The 22,528-nt window shown below is 36.1% G+C and overlaps 1 protein-coding gene across 4 annotated transcripts in view; it reads right to left on the reverse strand.

Moving 5' to 3' along the window:
• Positions 1-215: 215 nt before the first annotated feature.
• IPP (intracisternal A particle-promoted polypeptide) overlaps positions 216-22,528 on the reverse strand; it is a 42,435-nt gene continuing 20,122 nt past the window's right edge. The window contains exons 6-9 of one of the 4 annotated variants that reach the window (XM_058552249.1): positions 18,372-18,509; positions 17,219-17,341; positions 15,084-15,304; positions 216-2,505 (exon numbers count right to left, since the gene is read on the reverse strand). In XM_058552249.1, the coding sequence (XP_058408232.1) occupies positions 2,281-2,505; positions 15,084-15,304; positions 17,219-17,341; positions 18,372-18,509 (707 nt within the window). In that variant the 3' untranslated portion in view covers positions 216-2,280. Of the gene's footprint in view, positions 2,506-9,466; positions 12,524-12,543; positions 12,568-15,083; positions 15,305-17,218; positions 17,342-18,371; positions 18,510-22,528 lie in introns of those variants that run through there. The other 3 variants (XM_058552251.1, XM_058552252.1, XM_058552250.1) reach the window with 3 other exon arrangements.

Here is a 22,528-nt window from a genome sequence, read left to right on the forward strand (position 1 = left end):
ACATTCGATTTTAAGTACATTGGACAGGATATTTAGAAGCACAGTGAATTGTCAAATATTTTGGAGGAAGATCACGTTAATAGTTGCTCAGAAAACAATTAAATATGATACTAAATGTGCCAGTCCCTAAAGATAAAACACTAAAAAACCTGGGCAATCCTAGTATAGTTTGGTAATTCAGGAACACTGCTTAAGTTAATAAGTAACACAAGGAAAAGCAAAAATCAAGATACTTTATTAGTACATTCTTTTTAAAACAATCTGTCATTACCTAGGAAATAATAAGCATATTTACAATTACCTATTTTCAAGGATTTCTGGACCTATTAAGCCCAAACACTGATTGTCTTGACATTACATTTCTGCCACAGCAGTACAAAATGCCTCCCTTCACAGTGCCATTTTAGGTTGGCACCAGGTAATAATGAGAATTCAATTATAAGAGCATTTTATAAATCTCTTTTGAACCAGAATACAGATTCTCTGTAACTAGAAATATTAAGGGCACATAAGTTAGAGCTTAAATAATCTATCTTGATACTTCATTCCTTGACATTTTACAGGCATCTGTGACCCTTCCGACTTTGAGGATGCCGCAAAGAAAGGGACACAGAGCTTTCTGTCTGCACTACATAAGCTTTTCTTAATACATGCATATGGTTAAGTTATGAAAGAAAGTATCCTTGTGGGCCAATCCAAATATTTTGGATATGAGTGCTACTTGAGTCTTTAATACTTACCAAGGTTTTCTATCTAAATAAGCTGCTGATGCCTATAACATCATACCAAAGGACTTTAGTAAAGAAAAGGGGCAATCAGGGATATACAAATCAAATCCTGGAATCAGCTAGGTAAACCTAAATGTGTGCAAGACCTTTAATATATATGGCTCCAACTGACTAGTAGAAATAAAAAGTGATGATCATGTATTTGAAGAATATCCCTTTCAGAAGTGGACAGAACAATTCTTTAGAATGCTTCTCAGGGGGAAAATGAGAAGTTTTGGGAAGCAGTTTTGGATCAGAGGTCTTTCAACTTACACTTACGAGTCAGTGTCTATAAAAAGTTTCACAGGCACCTACAATTCCACCTTCTCCAAGCCAAGCAGTAGCTTTGTAGAAAGCTCAGACTTAAGCTTTCTCAAGTACAAATAGGCTTCCCAAAGCTTGATAATCTAATAAAATTCTCTCTTCTCAAAGCCAAACATATTTTTGGTAATTATTTAGAAAATAAGGAAGAAATTTACTAGGTGCATACCACGTGTTGGGCTCTATAACCCATTACATCATCCTATTGCAATAGAGGACTATCTCTAAGAACCTCCTATTAATTCCTCACTTGCATTCTCAGCATGAAGACAGAAAACATAAGTGAGCAAAAGCTTTTTTTATGCTGTTATCAACAGGCGAAAACTCATCTATCTAAATAAATAGCTAGATATTTCCCACATGTCCCTCCCAGTATATGTGCTGCCAATAAAAAGTTTGGGGCTAGTGAAAACTCCTGGCATCAAATAAAAGTAGGAAATTGTTTCATTGACTTTTCTCTGTAGGCCAAACTATGGCCATGGAAAATTGTGCTCTGGATTGAATCATGAATGTACAGACATCTTTAAACTGTCTCACTGATATTATTTTATCACATGAGGGTCATGTTACAGCTTGAATTCCACTGGAGAAGCAGCTAAAGGGGATATTTGCCAAGAAGCTTCTAGTAAATCATTTTTACAAACAGGACTCTACCCCTAACTGAACAATTTTAGAGCATAAACAGCATTTCTATTGGTAAAGTTGGCAAATTTGTGTGAGCTCTTCATTAACTGAGGATATATTCCATATCCCTTCTCACTCAAATTCTTAGAAAAATCATTCTTTAGTCATTTATCTACCAAAACATGGAAAACTAGGAGCTGGCCCGGTGGCATAGCGGTTACATTCACGTGCTCCACTTCGGCGGCCCGGGGTTCACCAGTTTAGATCCTGGGCACGGACCTGCGCACCACTCATGAAGCCATGCTGAGGCGGCATCCCATATAGAGCAACTAGAAAAATGTACAACTATGACATACAACTATCTACTGGGGCTTTGGGGAAAAAAAAGGGAAAAGGGAGGAAGACTGGCAACAGATGTTAGCTCAGGGCCAATCTTCCTCAAAAAAAAAAAAAAAAAAACCTGGAAAACTCAATAGAATCAGAGGGTCCTAACACCAAATACATATGTGATTTGTAAAAGCTCAGATTCTGTATTTTCAAACTGTTGTGCTCTCTTATGCTTTACATTTCACAGTACAGCAACACCTCCTTCACAACGACTGGTGATCATGTTACCGATTTCTGTCCATGTATCTGAATGAGGGTTATAAACTTCAACTGAGTCCAAGGTACCTGGGGCCAAGAAATCATGGCTGGAAGATCGACCTCCAGAAACATACAGAAGCCCATTGACTGCCACAACACACATGCCTGCTCTAGGCACTTTCACTGAGGCAACTTCAACCCACTTTTCCTGGTTAAGAGAAAAAAAAAAGTTAGCAGTGTCATAAAATGATAATAGAGAAAACTGCTGAGAAATCAAATACTCTGGTTCTTTTTACATTTAAATTCCAAACTCACAATTCAACATAAAGCATATAGAACATTTTAAAATGAACTTTCGAGTAGGTATAGACAAAGCAGTGAATTTAGAGGAAAATAACTGAAAAACATGTCTGTGATTAATTATAAATTATGATCAGGAGATAATCTAGAAATTCTATATACGCAGACATGCTGAGAAACTAGTTCTATGGAATACAAGTTGGTAACGTGTGTGCATGCATGCACACAAACAAAACTAACCCACAAAGTTCCAAAGAGAAAAAAGCTTATATACAGAGTGCTTTTAAAAGTCTTTAATGTGCTAATAAGCCTTATAAATCTCCAAGAGAATGATTTGGCAAACAACACTTGCCAAATTATTTGAGCATGGAATCCTTTTTTCAAGGACCATCTAGTGGAGTTAGTGGTCTGCAAAATATGTTTTCAGAAAGCTAGTATAGATCAGGGATTGGAAACTATAGCCTATTTTTGTAAGCCTACTAAGAATGATCTTTCCATATTAAAAGGTTATTTTAAAAAACAATATGCCAAAAGAAGAGATTGTATGTGGCCCACAAGGCCTAAAATATTTACTATCTGGCCCTTTAACAAAAAGTTTGCTAACTCCTGGATACGTTGTTCCCTGAAGAAAGTTCAATAAACTGCTATAGCCTAAATGACTCATAATATCCTACTCTGGGGAAAATGTCTACCCCCAGAAAACAGAAAAGCTGATAAAGGTCTTGAGAAATAATCAAGAGAGAAAAGAGCAAGTAGCCAGGTTAAAAAGAACCTGTAAATAAAGTATATGATGAACAAAGCTTAAAAAATCATGAAAGGTGAACACTGATTACTCATCTATGTTAGAAAGTGAACTTTTTGAGGATGAAGACTTAATGAGCTTCATTCTCAGTACCCAGTATAGCACCAGCACATTATAGCAGTCAATTTATGTTTGCTGAACTGAACTTTTAAATGAAATTCTGAAATACTAAAACCAGGGACAATCCTTTGAAATTGAAGGACAATATTAAATTTGAAGGCTATTTGATTATCTGAAATTTAGAGAATACATCACAAAGTTGAAATAGCTGAAAAAAATACTCACTTTAAAAGACAGATATATTCACAAAAATATCTATAGCTGGTTAAGATAAATTAGGATGTTGGGATTATGTTTATCATTAGGGAGAATAACCTTTGCTCCCCTACAAAAATGGCTCTTGACATATTAAGGAAACCATGGGGCTCATTCTGTAATGTTTATGCTTCATTTCTATCACTGTATTAGTACTACAGTCTCCTTTTTATCCTGAGTCACCTCACAATAAACTCTGTAAAATCAGAAACATGCTTTATAATATTATCTTTAGGGTTTGGATCTATAATGTAGGACTTTAGTAGATGGTAAAGAACAATAATATTTCAGATTTATGCATGAAAAACCAAGGTAACTCATTACTAATAAGCACTTCCTTTGGAATGAAAATCTATTCATTTTGAGCCAGACAGAAAGATAAACAACAGAAAATGCCCTCAGAAAGTTCACTTTCTATATTCCCAAATAAGATCACATAGAAGGTGAAAGGAATTTGAAATACCACAAAAGTTTGAAACTTGTCAGAAATGAGACTCAAAATCATGCTTTAAAACAAGATAAGAATTCCACTCTTGCCACTTCTATCCAACATTGTACTAGCGGTTCCAGCCAGGGCAATTAGGAAAGAAGATAAAATAAAAGGCATCTAGATTGGAAGAGAAAAAGTAAAATGATCTCTATTTATAGATGACATTATCTTGAATATAGAAAATCTTAAGGAATCCACAAAAAAACCATTAAGAGTATGACTGCTGCAGGGTTTCAGGATATAAGATCAATACACAAAAATCAATTGAACTTCTATACACTAGCAATGAAAAATCTGAACATGAAATTTAAAAATTCAATTTACAATAGCATCAAAAGGAATAAAATACTTAGGAGTAAATTTAACCAAGAAAGTGGAAGGAACTAAATACTATAAAACATTGTTGAAACAAACTGAAGAAGATCTAAATAAATGGAAAGACATCCCATGTTCAAGATGGAAAGACATAATATTGCTAAGATGGCCATACTCCCCAAATTGATCTCAGATTTAATGTAATCCCTATCAAAACCCAGCTGGCTTTTTTGTAGAAATTGAAAAACTGATCCTAAAATTCACATGGAATTCAGGGACCCAGAATAGCCAAACCAATTTTTTTTTTTGTTCCAAACCAATTTTTTTTTTTTCCAAACAAATTTTTTAAAGAAAGTACAAAGTTGGAGGACTCACACTTTCCAATTCCAAAACTTACTACAAAGCTATAGTAACTAAGACAGTGTGGTATTGGCATAAAGATAAACACATAGTAAATGAATGGAATTGAGAGCCCAGAAATAAGCCCTCACATTTATGGTCAACTGATTTCCAACAGAGGTGCCAAGACAATCCAATGAGAAAGAATAGTCTTTTCAACAAATGGTACTGGGACAACTGGTTTAGCACCATGCGAAAGAATGGTGGATCCCTACTCACACCACATACAAAAATTAACTCAAAAATGAATCAAAGACCTCGGGGCCAGCCCGGTGGCATAGCAGTCAAGTCACGTGATCTGCTTCAGCAGCCCACGGTTTGCAGGTTTGGATTCCTGGCGAGGATCTACCTACCAATTATCAAGCCATGCTGTGGCGGTGTCCCATATAAAGTAGAGTAAGATGGGCACGGATGTTAGCCCAGGGCCAATCTTCCTCAGCAAAAAAGAGGAGGATTGGCAACAGATGTTAGCTCAGGGCTAATCTTCCTCAAAAAAAAAATGAATCAAAGACCTAAATATAAACCTAAAACTATAAAATTCTAAGAAAAAACCATAGGCATAAATCTTCAGGACCTTGGGTTAAGCAATGGTTTCTTAGTTTTGACACCAAGAGCACGTGACAAAATAAAAAATAAATTGGACATCAAAATTTAAAAATTTGTGCTTTTAAGGATACCATCAAGAAAGTGAAGAAAACCATAGAATGGGAGAAAATTTTTGTAAATCACATATCTGACAAAGGACTTGCATCTAGAATATATAGAGAACTCATAAAAATTCAATAATAAGGAGTGACGTCAGCATCATAGAGGAGTGAGCGCTCCCCTTAGACTCTCCCTTCTAAGATACAACAAAAAGGACATTCATATACTAACAGAGGACATTCATGTAACACAAAAGACGTCTGAGAGACCCACATAGCCATATGTCTGAAGGTGGAGGTGCTGGACCCGTGGAGGAAGTGGAAGGAGGTAAGGGGGTCTCCTCTTCCTCCCGAATGGCAGCAACCCCAGGAGTGGCACAGCTCTGAGAGAAGAGGGGGGAGGGGCAGTGCTCTGCAGGAACACCTTTGCTCTCCAAGTTCCCTCACAGCCAGTGGGAAAGCCCCACACAGAGATAACTAAGCTATTGCAGGGTGTCATCATCAAGCGAGCACCGCAGGAGACCAGATAGCCAGGGCAGAGCGAGAAGCCCCAGGGGATCACGCAGGCAAAAGAAAGCACCCCTCCTCCCGCCTGGTGCTCCAGCTTAGCAGGTTGGCCAGACCGCCCAGCCCATGCGTATGACAGAAAAGCAGCAGCTATGAGCAAGGAGGCTGCAGATTGCGTTGGGCTCAGAATATATAGCTCTTGACCCCCACCCAGCGGCAGCAGGTGGAAACTGTGACCAGATACTACCACTATGTGGAGGCACAAATCCACACCGTCAAACAGCATGAAAAAATATATTAATACTCCAGACCAGAAGGAAAATGAGAAGCACCCAGAAATCAATGCTAAAGGCACAGAAATTTATAATTTAAATGACAGATAAGTCAAAACAGCTATCATAAAAAAGACTCAACAAGTTACAAAAAAATACAGATAGTTCAATTAAATCAGGAACTTCTTCACAAAAGAGATTGAAACTATAAAGAAAAACCAATCAGAAATATTGGAGATGAGGGGCCGGCCCCGTGGCTTAGCGGTTGAGTGCGCGCGCTCCGCTGCTGGCGGCCCAGGTTCGGATCCCGGGCACGCACCGACGCACCGCTTCTCCGGCCATGCTGAGGCTGCGTCCCACATACAGCAACTAGAAGGATGTGCAACTATGACATACAACTATCTACTGGGGCTTTGGGGGAAAAATAAATAAATAAAATTAAAAAAAGAAATATTGGAGATGAAACACAATAGATGCAATAAAGAAAAATCTGGATTCCCTGAATAACAGAGCTGATATTACGGAGGAGAGAATCAGCAGTCTGGAGAGAGAGGGATTGGCAACAGATGTTAGCTCAGGGCTAATCTTCCTCACCAAAAAAACACAAACAAATAAAAAATCAAAACAAAAAAAACTACACTAAGATGTCACCTTACACCCGTTAGAATGGCCATAATCACCAAGACATAAAAGAACAAATGTTGGAGAGGATGTAGAGAAAATAGAACCTTCAAACACTGCTGGTGGGACTGCAAACTGGTGTAGCCACTATGGATAACAATATGGAGATTTCTCAAAAAATTAAAAGTAGAAATACCATATGACCCAGCTATCCCACTACTAGGTATTTACCCAAAGAACTTGAAATCAACAATTCAAAGAGACTTATGCACCCCTATGTTCACTGCAGCATTATTCACTATAGCCAAGAAGTGGAAGCAACCCAAGTGCCCATCAACTGATGACTGGATAAAGATGTGGTATAAATATACAATGGAAAACTACTCAGCCATAAAAAAGATAAAATTGTTCCATTTGCAACAACATGGATGGACCTTGAGGGTTTTATGTTAAGCAAAATAAGCCAGACAAACACCATATGATTTCACTCATACGTGGAAGATAAACTAACACACAGTCAAAGAGAACAGTTTAGTGGTTACCAGAGGGGAAGGGGGTTGGGGGATGGACACAACGGGTGAAGGGGCACATTTATATGGTGACTGACAAACAATAATGTACTACTGAAATTTCACAATGTTATAAACTATTATGACCTCAATTAAAAAATTAAAAATTAAATTTGAAAAAATGATAAGGAGGAAAAATGTTTCATAGTAAACCAAGCACTGATGTTTCTGGAATAAAAAATTCACACACAAAAAAATTCAATAAAAAGACAAATAATCCATTTTAAACTGGACAAAACTTGCATAGATTTTTCTTCAGACAAGATATACAAATAACCAATAAGCACACGAAAAGATGCTTAATATCATTAACCATCAGGGAAATAGGAATCAAAACCACAATGAGATACCAATTCACACCTACTAGGACAGCTATAATCAAAAAGATAAACAATAACATAATAACAAGCAGTGGATATGGAGAAATTGGAACCCTCATAGACTGCTGATGGTTATGTAAAATGGTGTAGTCACTTTAGAAAACCTCTGGGCAGTCCTCAAAAAGGTTAAACATAGAATTATCATATGATCCAGCAATTCCACTCCTAGGTATATACTCAAGAGAAATGAAAACATACATCCTCACAAAAATGTGTACATGAATGTTCATAGCAGCATTGTTGATAATAGCCAAAAAGTTAAAACAACTCAAATGTTGGGTATGTCAATTATATCTCAATAAAACTGTTAATAAAATTATTTCTACTTAAAAAAAGAGGGAAAAGAGAAAATACCTTAAAGATTTTGAAGGTTTTAATAACGAGAAGCAGTTTAAGAACTATAAAACTCAAATAACATTAATCCATATTTCTCAAAACATGTTCCCTGAAACACTTTTTCCCCAAGATGTTCCACAAACATCTACAAACAAAAGCAAGGGTTGTGTGGTCAATTAAATTTGAGAGACTTAGCATAAAGATTAATAAAGCATGTTATTGTACAGTGTAAAGAAGTCCTGTGGTAAAGAAACTTATTTAACTTTGGTTAACCCAACTTTCCCTAAATATAATTGACCAAGGAAACTCATGTGTCCCAATTCCTATTAACAATGCAAAAAATTAGTAATCCATGGAAATTAATTTGCAAAAAAACTGGTTTAACCTATAAGTCTACGGCATAAGACACCTTGGACTTCATTATCCCAGCACCTAACAAATTGTAATGCAATTGTTTATCTATTTATTTCTCAATATTCTCCCCTAGAATTTAGGCTGAGCTGGGCCATCTTGTATATTTGGTTTGCCTTTGTTTCCTCAGGCATAGAACCTGATCCATACATACTAAGAAGTCTATATTTGTGAATGAATAAATGAAAAAATGCATGATAGAACAGTGACTCAATGAAAATACAACCTACCATTCCCTATCTTTCTCTTCTCTTCCCTTCCTAGCATAACTGAGTCAGCCCAGTAACTGAGGGCATGAGAGAACATCAGGGAGCTCATATGGGCAATAACAGGATGGGTAATATATAGAGGTGGCAGGTAAAGAAGGCAGCTGGTGTGGTAGGGAGATTTGTTTCATTTAACAAATAAGTAAACTGAATGAACAAATAAGTAAATATATTGAGAACAATGGGAATCAAATTTTTAACTGACAAAGAAGGTATTTACAAACATAGAAAGGGGAAGGCCTGAAAGAATCTAAGGTGTTGTACTGGAATTGGAACTATCATTATGAACTCATGGTTTTATAATATACAGGCACAGATATAGAAATACTTATAAATGAACATGTGTGTGAATACATATGCACATATACATATATATTTCCCAGCTCTATTTACTGAGAGTTCCTAGAAGCAGCAATACCCCAGTAGCAATGAGTACTCTGGGTGCCTAGATCTTGGTTTCTAAATACTGTCCTTCACTAAGAGGAACTGGAGCTTCTTGGAGAAATGGCTGATTCCAGGGCTGGAGCAGAGAAAGCACAAGGTGAGCTAGAAATATTTTATTATGCCAGAAAGTAAAGAAATGCTCAATGAATAATGGGAACATGTCAAAAGGACACAGGAAAGAGTTCCACTTTCAGCCATGACTGCCTTCCTGCCATAAAAACTTAGAAAACTGGACAAAACATATGAAACAAAGTTCTCAGACAATGGACAACAGGCAATGCGAAACTGTGATCCCTGAGAAAAAGAAACAAGCAAGGTGAACTCCATGGTTGTCCAGACTTTCTGCCTGGAGGGGCTTTCTGCACAACAGTACACAGAAGGAGATCCCAAGCAGAGCATGACAGCCAGCTGATTTAGGAGACAGAGATCAGAGTTTAGAGAGGTTGAAGCAGCTGCGATTTGCAAGGAAGAGTGCCAGAGGATACAGGTCCCATTGTGTCTTTGGCTGAATACTGCTAATCTGGGCACACATAAAGTGAGACTCCATGAGAACAGGCAAAGAACAACTAAGGAGAGGATATGACACAATAAAAAATATATATTTGGTCTCTGACCCCAATTCCTGACACAGAGCTCCTAAATCCATTGGAATTTCCTGGGTGATAGGAGTGTCTTTTGTTCTAATGAGGCAACTCTTGGTGGGCTCCTGAATAGCTTCAGGATGGGGACAGAAAGACTAAACCAGGATTAGAAGCTTGGAACTTTCAGCTCCAACCCTTATCATTCGGGGAGGAGAGTGGGGCTAGAGGTTGAATTAATAATTGATCATGCCTATATGATGAAGCCACCATAAAAATCCCTAAACTATGGGGTTCCAAGAGCTTCCAGACTGGTGAACACATACATGTGCCAAAAGAGTGGCACACCCCCCCAAACTCTTCAGAGACAGAAGCTCCTGCACTTGATATCCTTCTGGACCTCACCCTATGTATCTCTTTATCTGGCTATTTATTTGCATCCTTTATAATATCCTTTATAATAAACCAGTAATAGTAAATAAAGTGTTTTCCTGAGTTCTGTGAGCTATTATAGCAAATTATTGAACCTGAGGAATGGATCATGGGAATCTCTGATTTGGAGCCAACTCAGACAACGTAACCAAGTCAGTGGTTAACCTAAGGACCCACTACTTGAGACTGGTGTCTAAAGTTGGGGGCAGTCTTGTGGGACTGAACCTTTAACCTGTAGGGTAATTGGTGTCAGAACTGAATTGACTTGTAGGACACTGAGTTAGTGTCCACAGAGAACTGTAGAACAGCTTGATCTAGAAAACCTACACATTTGTTGTCAAAAGTATTGTAAGTAGAGAAACAGTTTTCCTTTAGAGAAGTTATAAACTGAACAATTCCCAGAGCTCACATAAGGCTGGATGATATTCCAGTTCTGACCAGACAAAATGAAGAGACCTTGTTGAACAGCTAGGATATTCAGCTGAGACTCAAGAAGGGTCATGCTTTAGTGGTAGGGCTAAACTAGACCTAAAGGAAAGGCAACTCTAAACCTTCCCTACAAAGCTTAAAAACAAGTATCAAAAGAATCCATCTGATTTACAAATAATTTAACTGCTTACCAAAACTAAACTCTTCTTAAAGGAAGAAAACAAAATCCAAATACTCAGCAACATAATATTCACAATGTCCAGCATCTAATGAAAAGTTACTAGAAATGTGAAAAGTAGGAAAAATGTGACTTAAACTGGGAAGAAAAAATTTCAACAGACAGATCCAAAAATGACAGAGATGATGGAATTAGCAGACAAGGACTTTAAAACAGATATTACAAATATATTCAAGAATCTAGGGCTGGCCCCGTGGCTTAGTGGTTAAGTGCGTGCGCTCCGCTGCTGGCAGCCCGGGTTTGGATCCCGGGCGCGCACGGACGCACCGCTTCTCCGGCCGTGCTGAGGCCGCGTCCCACATACAGCAACTAGAAGGATGTGCAGCTATGACAAACAACAATCTACTGGGGCTTTGGAGGGAAAAAATAAATAAAATCTTAAAAAAAAAAAAAAGGAATCTAAAGGAAAACATGAACATGATGAGGAGAGAAATGGAAGACATTAAAAAAAAAACCAAAACGATCTTCTAGAAGTAAAAAATATAATATCTGAAAAATTCCCTAAATGGGATTAGACACTGCAAATTAGAAGCTTAGACACTGCAGAAGATTAACGAACTTGAAGACATAGCAAGAGAAAGTATCCAACTGAACCACAGAGAATAAAGTTTCAATTACACAGGATTAATAAGTTCTGGAGATCTAATAGACAACATGGTGACTATAGTTAATAATACTGATTATATACTTGAAATTTGCTAAGGAAGCAGATCTTAAGTGCTCTCATTACACGCAAAAAAAGGAAAAGGGAACTATGTGATGTGATAGATATGTTAATTAGCTTGATTGTGGTAATTATTTCATAATGTATATGTATATCAAAACATCACATTGTACACATTAAATATATACAATTTTTTTAAATTGAGGTAAAACTGGTATACAACATTATATAAGTTTTAGGTTTACATCATTATAATTTGACATCTGTATACACTGCAAAGTGATCACCACCAAAAGTCTAGTTACCATCTATCAGTATACACTTGATGCCCTTCACCCATTTCACCCACCCCCAACTCCTCTGGTAACCACCAATCTATTCTCTGTATCTATGAGTTTGTTTCTGTTTTGTTTTGTTTGTTCATTTGTTTTATTTCTTTTTGGATTCCACATGAGTGAAATCATACAGTATTTGTTTTTCTCCATCTGACTTATTTTACTTAGCATAATACCCTCAAGGTCCATCCATGTTGTTGCCAATGGCAAGATTTCATTCTTTTTTCTATGGCTGAGTAGTATTCCATTGTGTATATATACCACATCTTCTTTATCCTTTCATCCATCGATGGACACTTAGGTTGTTTCCATATCTTGGCTATTGTAAACAATGCTGCAGTGAACATAGGGATGCCTATATCTTTTTGAATTAGTGTTTTTGTATTCTTCAGATAGATATCCAGAAGTGGAATAGCTGGATCATACGGTACTTCTTAATTTTCTAAGGAATCTCCATACTGTTTTCCATGGTGGCAACACTAAATATATACAATTTTTATTTGTCAATTATACCTCAATAAAGCTGAAAAACAAAAACAAACTGAAGCAGAGAGATAGTAAAAAGACGGGAAAAAAAATTAACAGCCTCACTGACCTGTGAAACAATATCAAGTGGTCTTACATGCATATTATTGTAGTCCCAGAAAGAGAGCAGGAGAATACTTAAAGAAATATGACTAAAAACATTCCAATTTGATGGAAGCTATAATTCCACAGATTCAAGAAGTTCAATGAATTCCAAGCAGTTTAAACAACAAAACTCCAAGACACACCATAATCAAATTACTAGAAACCCACAATAAAGAGAAAATCCTAAAAGCCGCCAAAGAAAAAAAGATACATTACATACACGACTACAAGAATGACTACTGACTTCCCATCAGAAACAATGCAAGAAGATAAGTAAACAACTCTTTTAAGATGATCGGAGAAAAAAAGTAACCTAAAATTCTATCCTCAGCAAAATACCTTTCAAAAACAAGGTGGAAAAAAAGAGTTTCAGAAAATGAAAGCTAAGAGAATCACTGCCAGCAGACTAGCACTAAAATAAATATTAAGTTAGTTCCACAGGCTAAGAGACAATGATATGAGACAGAAACTTAGTTCTACACAAAAGAATGAATAGAACTAGAAATGGTAATATGCATAATATCAAAGGTTTTCTCACTAAAAATTTATTTTAAATACAATTGACTGTTTAAGCAAATATAACAACACTGTATTTTTGGGTTTAGGACTTACATAGAAATAAAATGTACAACAATTGCACAAAGGATGGGATGAGGAAATGAAAATATGTTTTTGTAAGTTTCTTACATTAAAAGTGAAGTGGTATGATATTATTTGAAGGTAGATTTGATACATTAAAAATATATATAATGTAAATACATTTAATATATAATGTAAACTCTAACACAACCACAAGAAAAAGGAAACGAGATACAGTTAATTGGACAATAAAAGAGGTAAAATAGAATGCTAAAACAATCAACATGAAGACAGAAAAGAGGGAAAAAAGGGATCAAAGAATAGATTGTATAAATAGAAAAACAGCAAAATAGGAGACTAAAACCCAACCTTATCTACAATTACAGCAAAATCGGAGACTAAAACCTAACCATATCTACAATTACATTACATATAAATAGTAAAAACTCCAAAGACTCCATTTGAAAGTCAGAGACTGTCAAACTGGATTAAAAAACAGACCACACATGGGCCGGCCCAGTGGCTTAGCGGTTAAGTGTGCACGCTCTGCTACTGGCGGCCTGGGTTCGGATCCCGGGCGCACACCGACGCACTGCTTCTCCGGCCATGCTGAGGCCGTGTCCCACATACAGCAACTAGAAGGATGTGCAGCTATGACATACAACTATCTACTGGGGGGCTTTGGGGAAAAAAAAGGAGGAGGATTGGCAATAGATGTTAGCTCAGGGCCGGTCTTCCTCAGCAAAAAAAACCAAAAAAAAAAACAAAAAAAACAGACCACAACTATATCTTATCTTACAAAAGATGCAGTTTGTAAAGACATAGATAGATTTAAAGTAGAAGGAAAGAAAAAGATATACTATGAAAATAGTAATCAAAAGATAGCTTGACTACATTAATGGTTACATTAATATCAGACAAAGTAGACTTCAGAACAAAGAATATTACCAGAGATAAAGAAAAACATTTCATAACTATAAAAAAATCAATTCATCAAAAAGACATAATAATCTTAATATATACACACTTAACAACAGAGATTCAAAATATGTGAAGCAAAACCTGATAGAATGAAAGGAGAAACAGACAACTTCATAGTTACAGATGGAGATTTCAACACTTCTTTCTTAGTAATTGACACAACAATTGGACAAGTTGGAAAGACCAGGGAAGGCTTGAACAACACTAACCAACTTGACCAACCTTCTATTAATTGACATTAATAGAAGACTACACTCAACAACAGCAGAATACAAATTCTTTTCAGGTGTACATGAAACATTTCCCAAGACAGAAATCCTTCAAAGTATGCTCTTTCATCAAATGGAATTAAATTAGAAATCAATAAATCTCCAAATATTTTGAAGTTAAATAACATATTTCTAACAACCCACTGGTCAAAGAGGAAATTACCAGGGAAATAATAAGATATTTTGAGATAAATGCTAATTAAAACACAACATATCAAAATGTGTGTGATGCAATTAAAGCAGTGCTTGAAAACGATTTATAACTTTAAAGGTTTACATCATAGAAAAAGAAAGGTCTAAAATCAATCATCTAAGCTTCCACTTTGAGAATCTAGAAAAAGAAGAGCAAATTAAACCCAAAACAAACAGAAAAAGAAAAGAGGAACAGAAATCAATGAAATAAAAGATGGATAATCAATAAAAAAAGTCAATGACACCAAAGTTGGTTCTTTGAAAAGAAAAAAGACAGAAAAAACCTATAAATGATCAATATCATGAATGACAGAATGCATATCACTACAGGTCTTACAGACATTAAAAGAATAACAGGATACTAAATATTTGAAACCATCCAACCTACCTCTTCGAAGGAATATTTTTCTACAGTATGAAGAGCACCTTGTGTCTCATTCCACCCGCCAATAGAATAGATGCAGTCATTGAGTACAGCCACTCCAAGATATGCTCTCCTGGTTCCCATTGGAGGAAGTGGAGACCAACGCTTGGAAAGTGGATCATAAACTTCAAAAGAACGAAGCTCTATTCCTTCATTGCTGATGCCCCCAACTACATAAATTAAACCTGGAAATGGAATATTTTTGCTCAGATGCTATAGAAAATAGGATATAAATAATTATAAAAAGTAATAGTTGTGATTTAAGTTTGCTATGCTGATGCTATATTTAATGAAGGGTTTATAATATTCTTTAACAGAGAAAATCGACTTCTGTCTAGTTTATCACAGCTCACATTTAAGCATGTTACAAAGAATTAGGGGTATGAAATTTAAAGCAGCATTGAATTTCCAAAGAACTTAATGATGCCATAACAAAATAATTTATTAGACAAGCATTTTCCATCTTATTGTCTGCTTGATGATCTCAAGTTCCAGATCCACTGCTGCCACACATAGGTAAAGAAGGAAAGGGACAGGGATTTTTTTCCCCCTAAAAAATGTCATGCACTTAAACTGGGAATGATGTGGTCCTATTTGGTGACAGCCTACCTGCTGCTCAGACGGACATAAAATAGAGAACTGAATTTAAATTAGAATAGTTATATGGCTACATTAAGGTAACAGGATCAATTACTAGAGTACAATAGAACGTAATTCACAGAGAGTTCCTTATTAAATGTGATTTGAGGGGCCGGCCCGGTGGCGCAAGCGGTTAAGTGCATGTGCTCTGCTGCGGTGGCCCGGGGTTCGCTGGTTCGGATCCCAGGTGTGCAGTGACGCACCGCTTGGCAAGCCATGCTGTGGCGGCATCCCATATAAAGTAGAGGAAGATGGGCACAGATGTTGGCCCAGGGCCAGTCTTCCTCAGCAAAAAGAGGCAGATTGGCAGATGTTAGCTCAGGGCTGATTTTCCTCATAAATAAATAAATAAATAAATAAATAAATTTGATTTGAAACTAATGGTTCTGACAATCTACAATTATTTTTGAGTGCCCAGTGTTGTTTCCCATGGTCTAGAGTAGGGAATTATAAGTTATAAAGAATGGCATTTTTAAAAACGTGAGCTAAATGTTAGTAAACTTGGATTCTAGCTCCAGCTTTGCCAGTAACCAGCTATGAGAAAAGACAACTCACAACCTTCCTGATCTTTAGCTTCCTCATCTATAAATAAAGGGGTTGAAATAGATAATCTCCAAGATGCCTCTCTAGCTCTATGATTTTAGATGGGAAGATAAAAAGAATAAATATAAAACAACTAGAGAACACTAATATTAAACAATAGAATATAGTCTGCACCATTTTTGAACATTTTCAATGTTCAAACGTTCAAACATCATAGTTTGAACATTTAAATGCTAGTGGAAATCTGAGAAAGTACTCACAAAGCAGAAAGAACTTGAGCTGGGAACACAGCAGGCTGAGTTGTCATATAACAGGCAGACTGCTTCCTACTCTACAGGTACATATAAATCTGCTCTCCAACTACACAGAAAATCAGGTTCTATCTGACAGTGCTTACTAACTACCTCTTAGGGTATAGGAGACAATTAAAATAATGTCGGTACACTATTTTAATACACAGTACAACATTTTTCAAATCTGCCATAGCATTATATTCTATGTGGACTGAATCACAATGTACCCTGTTAAAAAACACTGAAGAAGCCTATAAGAAGAGACTATGAAGACTGTTTTTGATATTCTCTCCCTATTTAGATATACTAAGGCCTGCATAGGACAGAAAATGACAACAATAGATGACAGTTCAAATGCTTATTTTGCTAGTCAGGTATTTTTGCCTATCTTGAATTTAATTCTAGCTTTGTTTATTTTGGAAAAAACTGACTATTTTGGCAATACAGAAATAAAGATACAAGAAGTTAAAAGATATAAGAGGTTGAAAGCAGAACTTCCATACTGTTAGTGTCAATCATTCAATACTAACAGACATAAAATATACTTCTGTGAAAATAAAGCCTCAAGCTCAGCTTTTTAAAAAAATATATTTTCAGGAAAAATATTTTATAAAGCAATTACACCTTGCATTTCACAGCACCCAAAGTAGTAGCGTGACATAGCCATGTTGCCAACTACTTCCCATTTATTTTCATCAGGATCAAATCGTTCAATGGTGTTCCCTATCTCAGCTCCAACCCATCCACCTGTAACCAAACAGAAAAGTTACTTCTGGGATAGACAAATCTTATTCATGAAAACACCTTAGAAAACATCTCATCTGACAACTTCATATCATGGATGATTATCACATGGACCAGAGAAGTTATTTGTCCAAAATCACATGGAAAGTTAGAATCTGTGAGTAGAACTTGGGTCTTTTAACTCTCTGCCTAGTTTTCACTAGAGATTTAAAAAACAAAACAACATGGCCTGCCCAGTGGCGTAGCAGTTAAGTGTGCGCGCTCCACTGTGGCAGCCCAGGTTCGGATCCCAGGCGCGCACTGATGCACTGCTTGTCAAGCCATGCTCTGGCGGCGTCCCATATAAAGTAGAGGGAGATGGGCATGGATGTTGGCCCAGGGCCAGTCTTCTTCAGCAAAAAGAGGAGGATTGGCAGATGTTAGCTCAGGGCTGATCTTCCTCACAAAAAAATAAAAATAAAAAACAAAACAACAACAAAAACTTCAACATATTGCATAGGAAATATGGTATTTTGCAAAACTACCTTCTGAAACAACTTCTGCATATTCAGAATGGTTATCCTAATCGTGAGATTTAACTAGTCAGCTAAAGTGCTTCAATGGACAGCTCATCTATATTTTATCTCCACCTCCTTCCAAGAACTCCACATTTGACAATATTCCCCAAGTAATACAATTTTGAGAATAAGGATTTATAAAGCTGATAATCTCATACAGACATACAATACATAATAAAATCATATTTGGGGGGTTTTCAGTCATTATTTTATAAACTAGGACCATATTATGTACATTTTTCTTCATTTTTGTTTGCTCATTCGGCAATACCTCAGGAAAACATCTCCAAGCCATTTGTTAGAGCTATAATTCCTTATTTCACATAGAAAAAAAAATTTATAAAGCAGAAAACATACAAGTTTCTTACAGGACAGAAGGAAAATTTCTAAAGTAATCAGAATCTGATTAAGAAGTTAATAATAAATTTAAATATTAGATATAATTACAATTATAAAATAATATTAGATCTAATTACCCAAAGCATAGATAGCCCCATAACACACACAGACTCCTAAGCCACAGCGGGGTTGATTCATTGAAGCTACAGTTGTCCACTGTTTAGTAACTGGATCATAGCATTCAGTACAGTCAAAAATCATTGAATCCTTTTCACCTGAGTTAAATAAAAGAGACATGTATGAGAAAGTTTAGTAATACTAACAGCCTAGAACCATAATACAATATTCAGTAGCATTTCATGTTGTCAGAAATTCAACTATCATGTCCTAGCAAGTGTTATTTTGAATCCACAGCACTGTTATTTATTAAAGTCCACTTAATGAAGCAAAGTCACAATTTTCATATTACCTATTTCTAATTCTACCACCCAAACAATCCATGTAATTTTTAAGGATACAATTTGCATTTTAACACTTCTATATTTTTTCATGTATTATTTTGGACAGCTGACCCTGATACTATTTGAGTTTTAATGTAATCCTTATCTAGCAACAAACAGAAAATAAAAATTTTTAAAAAGATATCACTTAAAATAGAATTTTAAAACATACTATACCTAGGAATAAATCTAATCAAAGATGTACAAGACCTCCATGGATAAAATTTATAAACTTTATTTACGTAAAATTTTAAATTAAGGTATATCTAAATAAATGAAGAGATGTATTATGTTCATGAATTAGAAGAGTCAATGCAAAGACAATCATCCCCAAACTGATTTACAGATTTAACGCAATCCCAATTAAAAAAAAAATTGCTTTCTTTTTTATCGTGTTAAAATATACATAATATTTGCCATCTTAACCATTTTTAAGTGTACAGTTCAGTGATGATAAACACATTCACATGGTTGTGCAGCCATCACAACCATCCATCCCCATAACTCTTTTCATCTTGTAAAACTCAAAGTCTATACTTATTAAACAATAGGATCCCTTCCTTCCCTCCACCCCGGCAACCACCATTATACTTTCTGTCTTTATGATTTTGACTACTCTAAGTACCTCATATAAGTGTAATCATACAGTATTATTCCTAAAAACAGATTTGATGAACTGATTCTAAAATTTATACAGAAGTACAAAAGGCCTAAAATAGCCATGCACTCCAAGAAAAGAATAATAAGGAGAAACTGCCCCATCAGACAAGCTTATCAGACTTAAAATAGAGCTATAGCAATTAAGATAGGGATAGTCAGCAAGACCAATGGAACAGAAAAGAAATTCTAGAAACAGATCCACGCATATGATTACTTTATATATGACAGAGTTTGTACTGCAGAGCAGTGGGGAAACAAAAGTCTTTTATGCTGGGATAATTGGTTATACATATGGGGGAAAATGAAACCACTTCCCTACTCATACTATCCATAAAAACCCAATTCCACGTAGAATACAGACATAAATGTGAATGGCAAAACCACAGAATTTTAGAAAACAATAAAGGTATATATCCTCATGACTCAGGAGCAGGGAAGGATTTCTTTAAAAAGATACAAGAGGGGCTGGCCCCGTGGCTTGGCGGTTAAGTGCGCGCGCTCCGCTGCTGGCGGCCCGGGTTCGGGTCCCGGTCGCACACCGACGCACCGCTTCTCCGGCCATGCTGAGGCCGCGTCCCACATACAGCAACTAGAAGGATGTGCAGCTATGACATGCGACTATCTACTGGGGCTTTGGGGGGAAAATAAATAAATAAATAAAATCTTTAAAAAAAAAAAAAAAGATACAAGAAACACTAACCATCAAGGGAAAAAAATAATTCAGTTGGCTACATTAAAATTAAAAACATCTGTTTATCAAAAGATACCATAAAGAAGATAAAAGATGAAGCAGCAGCAGAGTAGGAAAAGATATTTGCAGCACATATAACTTTATGGGGGCCTAGAATCCTGAATGTATACAAAACTCCTACCTTGCAGCAAAGGGTTAACATAGCAGGCCTGAGACTACCTATCCTTAGAAAGGCCTGCTTTCAAGGTTGACTCTTAGTTGGAGTCTGGGAACATGGACAGGAAACAGTTCCCTACAATGATATAAAAATTTCCCTAAATGATAAGAGTGGTTCACTGTGCCTAACCTGTTTGTACAGACATGTGGTTTATGCTGAATAAAAGCTCTCCTTCTGAGAGTCTGGAATTTTGGTATGTGCTAGGAAGAGAGATCCTATATGACGGGCCTCCAATAAAAACCTGGGGCAATGTGTCTCTAATGAATTGCTCTAACAGACTACACTTCCTACATGCTGTCACAACTTACTGCTGGAGGAATTAAGCACGTCCTGTGTGACTCCATTGGGAGAGGACTCCTGGAAGCTTCAATTGTTTCCTCCAGACTTTACCCCATGCACCTTTTCCCTTCACTGATTTTGTTTTCTAACCTTTCACTGTAATAAATCTTAGCTGTGAGTATAACTACATGCTAAGTCTTGTGAGTCCTTCTAGCAAATCACTGAATCTGGGGGTGGTCTTGAGGACCCCTGACACACCAACTAATTAATAATACAGACGTTTGTTAACATGGGCCAAAAAACCAAAAAAGTCACTTCCTAAAAGAAGAAATCCAAATGGCTAAATAACAAGGAAAAGTGCTCAATATCATTTCTCATGAGGGAAATGAAAATTAAAACCACAATGAGATATCACTATATTTCCACTAATAGGCAAAAATTTTAAAGTCTGACGATACCAAGAGTTTGTGTAAATAAGTGCAGTGTAAAATAATACAGCCACTTTTGAACACAGTTTTGCATTATCTAGTAAAATTGAAGATCTGAATACTTTATGACCCAGCATTCCACTCCTGGGTATATGAGAGGCCTAGAGAAACTCATGCACAGGGAACCTGTTGATACATACAAGAGTTCCGACAGCAGCATTGTTGTTAATAGTCAAAAGCTGGAAACAATCCAAATGTCTATCAATTATTTAGAATGGCTAAATCAAGTTGGTAACTTAAAACTATACAAATGTCTCACAATAAGAGAATGAATAAATTTTGATACAGTCCATGGTATACAATAGGAAACTGTACAGTAAGAAACAACATGAATAAATCTCAGGAACATAATGTTGGACAAAACAGACCAAGAATATTTACAAAATTTATTTAGAGTTCAAAAATAGGCAAACTTAAGTGTATTGCTTAGGAGAGCCTACATAGGTGGTGAAAAGTATAAAGAAACAAAGGGAAATGATTATCCTAAAAGTTTCTTCAATTATTTATCAAACTGTAGATATATAAAACGCATTTTTCTATATACATTAATGTATATTTCATATCCTAAAATTTAAAATGTAAACCTTATGAATTAATATAATCAACAATTATGTTTATTGAACACCTAATAAATGCCAGAAAAAGTTAAAAAATGGTTCTTGTGGTTTAAAGGATCACAACCACCTGGGCAGATAATAATCAATCAGCAAACACTACAAGGCTTAATAGTGAAGACCTAAATTGCACTATGAAATGCACTGGGAGTCCTGGGAAGATAACCGTATTCTGATCTTCTGAGTTCAGTCAGGATAGAGACAGAACAAAACTTACTGCTGATGGACTTCTTACATAGGCTTAAGAAAGCCCAATAGCAAGGTCATTATCAGAGATCTAGTTTTTAAATAATATTGTTTATATTCTCCAACTGGTAGAAAAAAACTTAAAAACCCATAAAGATAGGCCATTGAAGATTTCTCAAACATGAGTTCAACAATAACAAGAGCAAATTTATCATTCTCTGTTGAAATTGTAGCCACCACTGAGTATTCAAACAGGTTTCAGGTCCTCCTTTTATGACTGACAAAATTGAAGCAATTATACTAGAACTCAGGTAATTTTTCCAAGAAAAAGGCAAGAAGGATGCGTAGCTAAGACATAATGAGGGAGAGAATGACAGGAAGTGAGATTTGAGACATAGACAGGAGCCAGATCATGTAAGGGCCTTGTAGGCTATGATGAAGACTAGACTTTATCTGAAGGGTGAACAGAAAGCCAATATAGGGTTGAGAACAGGGCAATAACATGATCAGACCTAAATTTTAGAAAAATATCTCAGGCCACAATGTACGGAATAGACTTTAGGGAAATAAAAATAGAAACAAGGAGATTAGAGTATTATAGTAGTTGAGCGTATATATATATCTGCACATACATTGATGGATTGGATGTGGGGTGTGAA

This window comes from Diceros bicornis, chromosome 13 (assembly GCF_020826845.1).
Source record: "Diceros bicornis minor isolate mBicDic1 chromosome 13, mDicBic1.mat.cur, whole genome shotgun sequence".
NCBI lineage: Eukaryota > Metazoa > Chordata > Mammalia > Perissodactyla > Rhinocerotidae > Diceros > Diceros bicornis.